General features: G+C 50.9%; 1 protein-coding gene across 6 annotated transcripts; it reads right to left on the bottom strand.

The window, feature by feature from the left end:
- Positions 1-303: 303 nt before the first annotated feature.
- Positions 304-8,447, bottom strand: RHBDD2 (rhomboid domain containing 2). 6 transcript variants are annotated; one of them, XM_061153452.1, is made up of 7 exons: positions 8,188-8,323; positions 7,151-7,222; positions 6,423-6,547; positions 6,157-6,319; positions 5,677-6,084; positions 4,204-4,354; positions 304-1,259 (listed from the first exon to the last, which is right to left on the bottom strand). In XM_061153452.1, exons 5-7 carry the CDS (start codon positions 5,837-5,839, stop codon positions 902-904), a joined length of 672 nt encoding a protein of 223 aa, XP_061009435.1. In that variant the 5' UTR covers positions 5,840-6,084; positions 6,157-6,319; positions 6,423-6,547; positions 7,151-7,222; positions 8,188-8,323; the 3' UTR covers positions 304-901. The 6 variants fall into 6 exon arrangements, with proteins under 6 accessions (XP_061009435.1, XP_061009433.1, XP_061009436.1 ...); XM_061153450.1 differs by lacking the exon at positions 7,151-7,222 and having other exon boundaries at positions 6,157-6,323; positions 8,188-8,326; XM_061153453.1 differs by lacking the exon at positions 7,151-7,222 and having other exon boundaries at positions 8,188-8,326.
- Between the last annotated feature and the right edge of the window lie 3,933 nt (positions 8,448-12,380).

Here is a 12,380-nt window from a genome sequence, read left to right as displayed (position 1 = left end):
CCTCTTGCTTCTGACAGCGTCGCCGCCGGTGCCCACGTCTCTCCTCTGTGTAAAGTCCCGCCAGGCAGCCCTTCTCATGGTGACCCAGCCTGGAGCTCGGGGACCGCCACAGTGGCTCCCTGCTGTCCACCCATCTCAGGGTCACCAAACCTTCCCGTTTGCCCTCTCAGCTCTCCAGGGAGCCACGTATCTCCCGCCCCATTTCGTATCCCCACCGGGGAGTTGTCTGCCCGACTGGACCTGGCTGCGTTCTCTTTGCTGCCCTCTATATTCCCTGATCATAAAGACACAGCACGCGAGGGGCAGGTTGGAGGCAGTTTCTTTATACAAACGTAACCAATGCAACGGACCCGTCAGCATCCTGTTGGGGCGCACGCAGGCCCGTCTCACCAGCCCTGGGGCAGAAGTCTGGGTGGTGGGGGCGTCACTGCACAGGCCTGGGGACCGGCCAGCACACCAACAGGGCGCTCCCGAGGGCACACACGGATGCACGGACACACGGACACGGGGTAACCAAGGGCACTGTGCGCAAGGACAGGAAGGAACCGAGAGCTAGGGGGAGCCACTGACAACCGATTCCCCCCTGCTCCGGGGTTTCTTTGTCGGGGGGGAAGTGGGTGGGAGGGGCCTGGGCCTGAAGCCAAGCGCCCCCAGCTATACCACGAGAGCCACATGTCCTCACTGGGCGCCCTGCTTTCTGCATCTGGGAAGTGGGGACCACTGTACTTCACGAAGCTGTCATGAGGATAAAGGAGACTGAACAGGACACATATCAAAATACTCAACACAGAGCGTGGCACATAGAGGTGTCCAATAAATAACTTCGTGTCAAGAAAATCTCAGCTCAGAGAGGCCCTTTTTGAGAAGGCCAAGAGGGGAGACCGCGTCCCTGGAAACTTACTCAGGGCATCAGGACCCTTGAGCACTCCTTGGAGCCTGTGGCGGCTGGAGTGGCCAGGGCCCCGGAATACACGGTGCCAGGGCAGTTGAGGGGGGCGGGGGGCTGGACTCCCAGGGAGGCACCCGCGGAAGCTGGGTAGACACCAGAGGAGTTGGGGGTTGTGCCAAAATGATTCTGCACGTAGCACAGGCCGGAGGCAGGCTGGTACGGAGGCAGGCTGGGCATGTGCCCAGGAGCACACGATGGCCAGGAGGCCAGTTTCTGGCCACTGGCGTGCTGCATCTGGGCGGCGGGGTGGTTCGGGGTCAGGTGAGGGTGGCCACTCTGCGTGGGGTAGGAGCCGGGCACAGGGTTTGGCCTGGAAAGGAACGAGAGAGAAGACGGGCGCTGAGCTAGTCATGCCGGGGAACACAGCGCCCCGACTGTCGATCTGCAGGAGAAAAGACTGGGCTCGCTGCGCTGCCTTCTATTACAACATGCTGTGGACGGGAGTTTCCTGTAACCAGCTGTAGAAGTGCCACATGGGGAGAAAGAGTCATCTCAAATGAACAGAAAACAGATGCCCAAAGTGGGCAGGGCCCACTCACGGCCCTGCAGTAAGCCAACAGGATGAGGGGCGGTCGGGCCCATGCCTAAGTCCCCTTGAGGTGTAAGGGCAGTCTGCAAGTCAGATGGACTTGGGGATGGGATCACAGTAGTTACTGTCTTCCGTGGCTGGCCTAGCGATCAACCAAAGAGAACGGGTCCACTTCTGTGGGAGGTCGGAGGGGAGGGCTCCAACGGGGTAACACAGGGCTCGGGCCCAGGCCTTGTCTGCTGGCAGATGGTCTACCCATGACGGCAGGAAAGAAGGCTTATAGCTCAAAGTCCCGGCAGGCAGGAACGGATGTGACAGATGCAGGGAGCTGTCTGTGCCGAGGTCAAAGACCCCACCACAGACACAGGTGGCTGGGGCCACGAAGGGGGACACCGTCTAAGGGATTTAGCCTGTGACCTTTTGCAGAGATTTCTCAATACGAAGAACGAATGTCAACACCACTGACACCTGTGTTAGGTAACGATTAAACCTTGATACATTTCAGTCTAAACCTAAGCTTATAAATCAACTGAAGTACAGACACAGACACTTATCAGCAATTCCGGAATTTTAAAAATGCAGAGGCTCTGGCCTATAAGAAGCTTGATAAGAGCCTCCAAGGGAGACAAAGCTGTCCAGGCAGCCAGGACTGATGCCAAAACCAACACATGCATCAGCGCTGCCTGTGTCCTGTTGTTGGGTCATCAGAAACATCATGTCTGTTCTGGGTGCCTGCAACAGGCCAGGGTGACACGGGCTGGGACACTATGCCGTGTGGGTCACCATATCCCCAGCCAGGTCTGCACGTTATGGGGAAGCAGGATCACTGGGCACCACGGGTGTCACAGTTACAGAGAAGTGAGTGTGATCCAGCGTGCAAGACCGTCCTCACTGGGGGCTGCCTTGTAGAGCGAGGCCCCAGCCGCCAGGGGTCAACATCGTCAGCTGTCTTAGAGGGGCTTCCTTGAAACGTGGCTGAGGAGTTTGCAAATGAGGACTCCTAAGTTCTCTCTGAACTGAACAAAGTTCTCTCTGAACTGAACAAAGTTCTCTCTGAACTGAACTTAGAACTGAAGCTCTCTCTAGATTCTGTGAGAACAGCAATTAAGAACCAAAAAGCTATACAATACAGCTAATTCTAAATGTAAACACCTCCCACCCACTGTTGTTGCTATTCAGTCACTCAGTCGTGTCTGACTCTTTGCGACCCCACGGACTGCAGCACACCAGGCCTCCCGGTCCTTCACCACCTCCCGGAGCTTGCTCAAACTCTTGTCCATTGAGTCGGGAATGCCATCCAACCATCTTATGATCTGTCGTCTCCTTTTCCTCCTGCCCTCGCTCTTTCCCAGCATCAGGGTCCTTCCAAAAAGCTAAAATACAGCTAATTCTAAACGTCAACACCTCCCACCCACTGATACTCCAGAATTACTTGCCTGAAATAAAATGAGTGAGTGTGCATTTCTATTTTTCCTGGTACCCGTCCTTGCCTTTAAGAAATGGTCAGAGCTGGGACTTCCCTGGCAAGGTCCAGGGGTTAGGACTTGGCACTCTGAGGGAGCCCCGAGTTTAATCCCTGGTGGGGGGTTAAGATCCAACAAGCCACACAGCATGGCCAAAAAAAAAAAAAAGAGAGAGAAAAGAAAATGGTCAGAGGGCTTTGAGCCACTGAAGGCTGAGAGTGCGCCTCTTAAAATAAACTACAAGAAACAGCTCCTGATTCAACCGAGATCCTGCCTCCAGGCCAGTGTGGGGGACAAGATGGACTCCACAGCTGACTCAAGGCAGAAACTAGCCACTGACAAAGCACCTTGACTTTGCAGTGAACCCTTTCTCTGGGAGAGAAACCTCCATTGTGAACTCTCAGCATCAGCAAAAACCAGTGAAGGCCACCCGAGGCCGGCAGCATGTGTGCCGGAGTGACAGGAAGTGAGCAGGAGCCAGAAGCAGGAGCCCCGGGCTCTAGATTGGGCACTTCTGACTCTGTGTTACCTGGAGAAAGACGTTTGTCCCCTTTGGGCCTCCTCTCTGACAGGAGGGAGTGAGGCTACGTGACAGCTCCATTGAGAGTTAATATACCTGGATTGGAAAACAGTGAATAAACTTCGCCTTCTCCTGCCAGGTGGCCAAGAACACCCTGAGCTTCGGGCCATGCCACCTCCTAAGCCTGCCAGTCAGCTGGATGGATCACACTTCTTGCCAGCGTTGCCTGCCAGAGCCCAGTCCCAGCCACACAGAGCGCTTGTCAGTGCTGAGGGCTGGTGATGCCCTCCCACAAGGCCCTCGGGATTATGTGCAAGGGCTGTGAACGCCTCCCATCTAATGCCCTTCCTGCTTGGTCCCCACTTTGGAAGCAGCGGGGCAGAATCCAGGACGCTCAGGAGAAATCTGTGCACAAGTTTTGCTGGGTAGGCCCAAGTGACCCACACCCTCTTCCCTATTCCCCAGGACACCGAAAACCAGTCGCACCCTCTACAGCAGAGGACCCCAACCTCTGGGATCTGATGATCTGAGGTGGATGTGAGAGTAAAAATAAAAGCGCACAGAAAATGTAATCACTTGAAATACCCTGAAACAACCATCCCCTGCTCCCCCCCCAATCCCACTCCTGGTTCATAGAAAAACTGTCCTCCATGAAACTGGTGCCAAAAAGGCTTGGGGCCGCGCTTTGATAGGCCCTGGAGCTGCTCCAGGAATAAGGCAAGCACTGCGTTCTGGCACTTACTTCCGGCTTTGGGCTGCCCTCCTTTCGGCTGAAGAGCCGGAGATGTACTTGAACATCGAAATCCTCCTCATCAGGCTGAAGGGGAACTTCTGGTCGAGCTTCATTGCGACTTGCTCTGGGACGTCAAAGGAGAAGCAGTAGGTGAAGCCGTCTGGGGTCAGCGTATTAAGGAGAAGTGGAGAGAGCTAAAGGGAGGGGGGCTACGTGCTGCCCCAGGACACAGGAGCCCACTCTGACTTCACGGGGGGCCTGGGCTTATTCCACCATCATCTCTGGACTGCAGTTTCAAGCTCAGGGAAAACCAAGAGTTGGAGTTTCTAGCCTCCGTACCTCAGAGGGAACACAACGCAGCCATAGGAGAGGCAGGCAGGTGCTAACATCTCACCTTCCCCTGGACACACCCATCCTCTCTCCTGGGCCTCTCGAGCCCCTGTAATCACCGTCAGAAGCCAGCACGCACCTCTGTTTCTCTAAGTGGGATGAAGCAGGCGGCCAGTCTAATACCCTCTGGGAGGTCTGACATCTTGTCCTTTGTCCCAGGTAGAAGGAACCTTGCCTCGATGTGACCAAGTGAGCTTCACGTGGGCCTCTGTGGCAGCCTGTCCCCCACACCGTCACCAGCTCCCAGAGATGTGAGGGCACCCTGGCTGTCCGACCTGCATCAGCATCACTGCCGAGATGGCCAAAAACAGTCCGCCTAATTGCCAGGAATGTAAGGCTTATTCTAAGTTTTCAACCACTCATATGTTCAAAGCCTACCTTAAAAAAAAATTTTTTTTTTCTCTTCTGAGAAAAAGACTAAGCCAAACAAAAACAAAGAAACCTATTTCCTGGGAATACCTTTCATGGAACACCTCTAGCTCATGGGTATTTCAGGATTCTCCAACAACAAAAAATTGGCCAAATGGGTTTATATCTTGGAAAAAACCAAATCAGAGTATTTCATTAAATGGTAGTGCTGAGCCGGAGAAGGCAATGGCAGCCCACTCTAGTACTCTTGCCTGGAAAATCCCATGGATGGAGGAGCCTGGTAGGTTGCAGTCCATGGGGTCGCAAAGAGTCGGACATGACTGAGCAACTTCACTTTCACTTTTCACTTTCATGCACTGGAAAAGGAAATGGCAACCTACTCCAGTGTTCTTGCCTGGAGAATCCCAGGGATGGCGAAGCCTGGTGGGCTGCCGTCTATGGGGTCGCACAGAGTCAGACACAAATGAAGCGACTTAGCAGCAGCAGCAGCTGAGCCATTGTATGGAAAGAGGTAGGGAGATCTCTTCCAGAAGAGAAAACTCAGGTGTAAAGAAGGGAAGTGGGCTGAGGCCACACGGTTTTCAAATCTGAAGCTGGCACACAGAATACCTACATGTGAGCTCTATCTGCCTGAACCCCCCGCCCCAACCCCCAGGACCTACTACAGCGTGGTTCACCCTCTGGCATGTCATCGTTACGACAACAGCCCTCTAGGAAGGATACAGGCTAGCCCTATTCCCAGGCCACAGACGTTACTGAGGAAAGAGGTCTGGGGAATGAGCCAGGAGGCACAGAGCAGGAGCCAGGGCACCAGCAGTGAGGGCACAACCATGCCGAACACCAGGGCCCGCCGCATCCGAGAGCGGACACAGTTGACTCCCAGCATGGCGAAAGCCACGGGGGTGAAACCGCGGGCGTCCTCCACCTCCCCGAGCTTTGACAGTGATGACACGGCTTCAAACGACAGGAAGATGATGGCGCAGATGACGGCGAAGACCACGGTGAAGAAGCAGTGGCGGACGGTGCCCACGGTTCTCTCAAAATTGCCAGCAAAGCGCCAGATGACGATGGCACCACAGAGCAAGGAGACGGGATTCTCGTAGACAAAGATGTAGGTCACCAGCCTGTAAACTGCAGGGGGAACCGAGTTAGAGGCCCGATGGTGGCTTGCTCCAAGAAGGGAAAAGCCAGGTTACAACCCACCTAGGAAAACGGGGAGCAGCTGGCTCTCGTTGCCAGGGAAAATCAGCCCGGAGCCAGTGGGATAAGCAGAGGGGAGCAACAGCGAAGGACCCAGGACTCTAAGTAGAGGCGGGGATGTCTAATCTTTGCTCTTTCCCAGACCTGGAGCAAGTCTTATCTGTGACTGGCTTCCATGTGGGGGAAGAAAAATAACACTTTTTAGCATGGGATGGTCTTTTATCATTTGTCATGTGCTTTATAATCCTCTTTGAGGCTTTAATACTGACCTATCTCACCGGGCAGTTTGAGGGTTAATTAATTGTAACAGCTTCAGGTGGATTGAGTGGGTGTCACTTAACACTCTTTGTGCCCGTCTCCTCGGCTGTAATCCTGACCTCTCCTTCCATAGTGGCTGTTCAGAGGAAGAAAAAAGGGACCATGAATTATTGTGCACCTGTAAAGATGAGAAAACTATCACTAAGAATGTAGATACAGAACTCAGAAGTCTTTCTTGCAAGTGCTTATCCAGTCTTAGAGGTAGAGTGATATTTGATATGCAATAAGATAGCAAAGAATCTTTTATTTTTCTAAAAGCAGTCCTCGCTTCTGTATTTTTACATCCCTGCAGGCAAAAACACTAAACTGGAGGGGGGTGATCAGTGAAGTGGCAGGAACATTGGATTTGGAAGTCTAAAGGAATCTTGGCTCTGTCACATCTAGACTGGCTGAGTTCAGTCCAGACACAGGGCCCTGTCGGCTTCAGTGGTTCTTATCGTAAAATAAAATGGATATACTCGAGGCCCTCAAAGGTCTCTTACGTGTCTAATACTCACATTGTCCATGAATCCCACACTCAAGAGAAGCCGCAAAGTAAAGGAAAAAAAAAAAAAGGGGAGCTCAGTTTAGGCTGGCATTTTGCATCTGTCTCTGAAGACAGACAGATGTGTGATCCAGGGTGAGGGTGAGGGGGACCACTTTTAGATTTGAGCAGGGAGGCAGGCTAAGAACCATATACCTCAGTCAGGCCATCTCGGTAAGGCTTCGTTATCTGAAGAGTACCATCATTACTCGTTGAGTACTTCCAACACTGAAATCCCAAGGGTACATGTGAAGATTCTAGAAGCAATTCTATATAATTTGGGGATTAGAAAGCCCAAGGTTCCAGTTCCAAAATGTCACACGATGCAAAGAACAATCTGGGTTCCTGTGTCAATTGTATGACTCAATAGCTCTGTGAGTCTTCGCATTAAACCTCAGTTTCAGCTAAAGAATGGACAACAATAAAGCCCATGGGCAATAAAGCCTACAGTAATAATACGTCATGGGATCACCGTGAGAATTAAAAGAGATTAATGCATGTGAAAGTGCTTTGCAAAACAACAAAAGTCATACAAATCTCTCATTTTCCTCCCCAAAAAAGAATGGGGAAGAAACAGGCTAAGAACATCTTTTATGAGCAGATATTTATACTTAATTGGTCTGCAAAATCTCTCCATCTCCCTGAGAAAACCAACACCTCTCCCAAAAGTACAAGACACCCCGCTCTCTCTATAAGCTGGGAATCGGAGTCAGGATTAAGATAAAAACGAAGATGCAGAAGAAATTCTAAACCCAGGAGGCCAGGATGCTTACAGAGGTGGCCACAGATACAGCTGAAGTGTCTTGAGAAGGTGGAAAAAAACAATTTTTTTTTTGTTTCCAGTAGGGGGTTGGGCCCTAAAGCAGACGTCGGTGTGAATGTGACAAGGGAGAGAAAAATCCTCCTTGGCGAGCAAGCAGGGGTGAATGAAGCCTAATTGCTACGAATGGATATGGGAGCCTTGACCAGTACGATTGCGACAGGGACGGGAACACATCTGGGTAGGGAAGGGTTACAGGGATGACCAAGATGGGGCTCTGCACAAAGACGTGGAATATGGGGCTGGTCCTCCAGGTGGGGAGAATGAGGCGGTCGGAGATGGGGTGGCGTGGGTTCTGGGAGGCCGGAGCCCAGGGCCTGGCGAGATCGGAGGAAAAAGACTGGCACCCGGGACCCGGCCCCGCCCTGCTCACCTTGCCAGTTGCGCAGGGCCTCGGATCGCAGCGAGAGACCCGAGGGCGCCAGGGGCTGCTGCAGCAGGAACAGACGGGGCCCGGATACCAGCAGCGAGAGCAGCGCGGTGAAGAAGGTGGCGGATGGCACCTCGGGCCACAAGGACCAGCTCCGGTACCCCGGCTCCGAGACCGCCATGGCCGCCAAGGCTCCCGCTCACCTACGCAGCTCTGGCTGGTCCTCGGCTCCTTCCGCCTCCCTGCGGCTGTCACCCGTGGCAACAGCGGAGCGGGTGGCCGGAAGCCCCGCCTCCCAGAGGTCCCGCCCCGTGCGGAGTTACCCAATCCGGTAACTCGCGCTGGCACGCCTCCCACGCGCGTAGGCCGGAAGGAGTCCAGCCTGTGATCGCTGGCTGCAGCATCCTCGGGACCGGCTAGGAGTCTTGTGTGGGAGCCGCTTGGGAGGGCTCCGGGCGGGGCGGCTCGAATTTTGGATTTCATCATCTCAGCTCTAACTACCTAATGAGTATTGTGCCTTGCAGTTTACAGAGCCTTCGATCTTTCTCTCTCTCTCTCTCACACACACACAGCCTCCCTTATCTATGTTTACCTTCATTAATACCAGTGGCGACACTAGGGTTTGGGTGATGCAGTTAGATGGCAAACACAATTAGAACTCAGGTTCCTGCCGTTGCTATGGCCTGGAATTGGCTACTGGCAAAGGCAGGTTTTGGTGCCTGGATTAAAGAAACAGGGTAGGAGAGGAAGGAGGAATTCCACGGAAGGCCCTGAAGTGTTCTTCAGTTGCTAAATTGTATCCGACCCTGACTGACTCTTTGCGACCCCGTGTATTGCAGCACGCCAGGCTTCCTTGTCCTTCACTGTCTCCCGGAGTTTGCTCAAATTCATATGCATTGAGACAGTGATGCTATCTAACCATCTCTTGCTCAAATTCATATCCACTGAGTCAGTGATGCTATCTAACCATCTCATCCTCTGCCGCCCTCTTCTCCTTTTGTCTTCCATCTTTTCCAGCATCAGATCTTTCCCAATGACCTGAAGGGATGTAATATAAGAATAATAATAACCAAAGTCTGTTTCAGTCCTTAAAGTCTGAAAAGCGTCTTCACCAGAGAAGAAAAGCACCTTCACCTTCACCGGTTGTTTAGACAACTGAAATATTGTTTCCTCAATTACAGATGCTCCAGACTAGGACTAAGATCTGAATCCTGTTTGCTAAGTGCTGACTTTCTTCCCTTTTCACTATTTCCCTCTAATATCCTGCCTACTGCTACATGGATTTAAATTTGACTACTGAGAAATGAACAAATGCTTCATTCTCTGTGCTGGACTTTCAGATCCGTTCCCAGACCTAGTTGCCCCCCTGTCGATGGTTCTGGCAATGTCTGTGTTCCCATGAACCTCAGGAAGGGAACCTGAGATTCTTTTTGTCATTTGTGTTTCAGTTCAGTTCAGTCGCTCAGTCGTGTCTGACTCTGCGACCCCGTGAATCGTAACACGCCAGGCCTCCCTGTCCATCACCAACTCCCGGAGTTTACTCAAACTCATGTCCATCCAGTCAGTGATGCCATCCAACCATCTCAACTTCTGTCGTCCCCTTCTCCTCCTGCCCCCAATCCCTCCCAGCATCAGGGTCTTTTCCAATGAGTCCACTCTTCGCATGAGGTGGCCAAAATACTGCAGTTTCAGCTTCAGCATCAGTCCTTCCAAGAAACACCCAAGACTGATCTCCTTTAGGATGGACTGGTTGGATCTCCTTGCAGTCCAAGGGACTCTCAAGAGTCTTCTCCAACACCACAGTTCAAAAGCATCAATTTTTTGGTGCTCAGCTTTCTTCACAGTCCAACTCTCACATCCATACATGACCACTGGAAAAACCATAGCCTTGACTAGATGGACCTTTGTTGGCAAAGCAACGTCTCTTTTTAATATGCTGTCTAGGTTGGTCATAACTTTCCTTCCAAGAAGTAAGCATCTTTTAATTTCATGGCTGCAGTCACCATCTGCAGTGATATTGGAGCCCAAGAAAATAAAGCCTGTCACTGTTTCCATTGTTTCCCCATCCATTTGCCATGAAGTGATGGGACCAGATGCCATGATCTTAGTTTTCTGATTGTTGAGTTTTAAGCCAACTTTTTTACTCTCTTCTTTCACTTTCATCAAGAGGCTCTTTAGTTCTTCTTTGCTTTCTGCCACAAGGGTGGTGTCATCTGCAAATCTGAGGTTATTGATATTTCTCCCAGAAATCTTGATTCCAGCTTGTGCTTCATCCAGCCTGGCATTTTGCATGATGTACTCTGCATATAAGTTAAATAAGCAGGGTGACAGTATACATCCTTGACATACTCCTTTTCCTATTTGGAACCAGTCTGTTGTTCCATGTCCAGGTCTAACTGTTGCTTCTTGACCTTCACACAGATAGCTCATGAGGCAGGTCATGTGGTCTCGTATTCCCATCTCTTGAAGAATTTTCCAGTTTGTTGTGATCCACACAGTCAAAGGCTTTGGTGTAGTCAATAAAGCAGAAATAGATGTTTTTCTGGAACTTTCGTGCCTTTTCAATGATCCAGTGGATGTTGGCAATTTGATCTCTGGTTCCTCTACTTTTTCTAAATCCAGGTTGAGCATCTGGAAGTTCATGTACTGTTGAAGCCTGGCTTGGAGAATTTTGAGCATTACTTTTCTAGCATGTGAAATGAGTGCAATTGTGCAGTAGTCTGAACATTCTTTGGCATTGGAATGAAAGCATACCTTTTCCATGCTGTGTAGATTTAAACTAATGCTGCTCATGATGCAGCAGTGGGCATGAAAATGAAGGTTTTACTCAACAGGAAGCAGCATATGACTCAGAAGTGTGGTGTAGCAGCTAAAAATAACGAGTGGGGACTTGGGCTGCTGGCACAAGAGTCTGGGCCTTGGAAAGAGGAAGGGAATGGTGGTCCCATTTCCTCTGTGCCACTCCAGGAGTTCTGGGCCTACTTTCAGACATACATTTTGGATAAAGATCTAGAAAAATTAGGGCTTGTCCAACAACAAGTGACTAGAATGGGGAGGGAAAGGGGGACTCCAAATCCTATTTGATGAGGGACAATTAAAGAGATCAGAGAGACTTGCCCGAGAAAGCTTCAGGGGTCCTGACCACTGACTAACTATGTGAAAGGCCTTCCTGGAGGTGAGGGAATAGACTTACCCTGTGTTACTCCAGAGGGGAGACCTGGGGATGAAAGGTGGAAAACGATAGGGCAACACACTGGGCCTATGAAAGAACTTTCTGACAATTTGGATTGTCCATCTATGGCATGAGGTGCCTTAGTTGATAGTGAGCTCTCCGTGACTGGAGGTGTGCAAGCAGAGGCAATCTGGGGACTTGAGGAGCCTATTGAAGTGATTCAAATGTCAGGTTGGAGATGGAACTAGATGCCTTTAAAAATGTTTTTGGACCCTCAGTTCTAAGACTCCATAAACAAACAAATGCATATAGAGGGTTGAGGCACTTACCATTTACTGGGGTTGTTGTTCAGTTGCTAAGCTGTGTCCAACTCTTTGCAACCCCGTGGATTGCAGCATGCCAGGCTTCCCTGTCCTTCACTATCTCTTGGAATTTGCTGAAATTCATGTCCATTGGACTCCATGCTATCCAGTGGTGATGCTATCCAACTATCTCATCCTCTGTCACCCCCTTCTCCTCCTGCCCTCAATCTTTCCCAGTATCAGGGTCTTCCAGTGAGTCAGCTCTTTGCATCAAGTGCCAAAGTACTGGAGCTTCAGCTTCAGCATTAGTCCTTCCCATGAATATTCAGGGTTGATTTCCTTTAGGATTGACTGGTTTGATTTCCTGCTATCTAAGGGACTCTCTAACGCTTGCTCCTTGGAAGAAAAGCTATGACCAACCTAGACAGCATATTAAAAAGCAGAGACATTACTTTGCCAACAAAGGTCCATCTATTCAAAGCTATGGTTTTTCCAGTAGTCATGTATGGATGTGAGAGTTGGACCATAAAGAAAGATGAGTGCCAAAGAATTGATGCTTTTGAACTGTGGTGTTGGAGAAGACTCTTGAGAGTCCCTTGGACTGCAGGGAGAACAAACCAGTTGATCCTAAAGGAAGTCACCCCTGAATCTTCATAGGAAGGACTGATGCTGAAGCTGAAGTTCCAAAATTTTGGCCACCTGATGCTAAGAGTCAACTCCTT

The sequence above is a fragment of the Dama dama genome, chromosome 10 (assembly GCF_033118175.1).
Source record: "Dama dama isolate Ldn47 chromosome 10, ASM3311817v1, whole genome shotgun sequence".
Taxonomy (NCBI): Eukaryota; Metazoa; Chordata; class Mammalia; order Artiodactyla; family Cervidae; genus Dama; species Dama dama.
The sequence above is the reverse complement of the archived record's forward strand: the minus strand, read 5'-3'. Positions and strand labels throughout refer to the sequence as shown.

What these genes read in the sequence shown, in the direction of transcription:
- RHBDD2 (XM_061153449.1), bottom strand. Translation starts at nt 8,365, where the DNA reads ATGGCGGTCTCGGAGCCGGGGTACCGGAGCTGGTCCTTGTGGCCCGAG. An exon ending in GGCCCTGCGCAACTGGCAAG is followed by an intron (nt 6,085 to 8,187) that starts GTGAGCAGGGCG and finishes TTCCCCCTGCAG; the next exon opens with TTTACAGGCTGGTGACCTAC. An exon ending in AGGGCAGCCCAAAGCCGGAA is followed by an intron (nt 1,260 to 4,203) that starts GTAAGTGCCAGA and finishes GTTCCTTTCCAG; the next exon opens with GCCAAACCCTGTGCCCGGCT.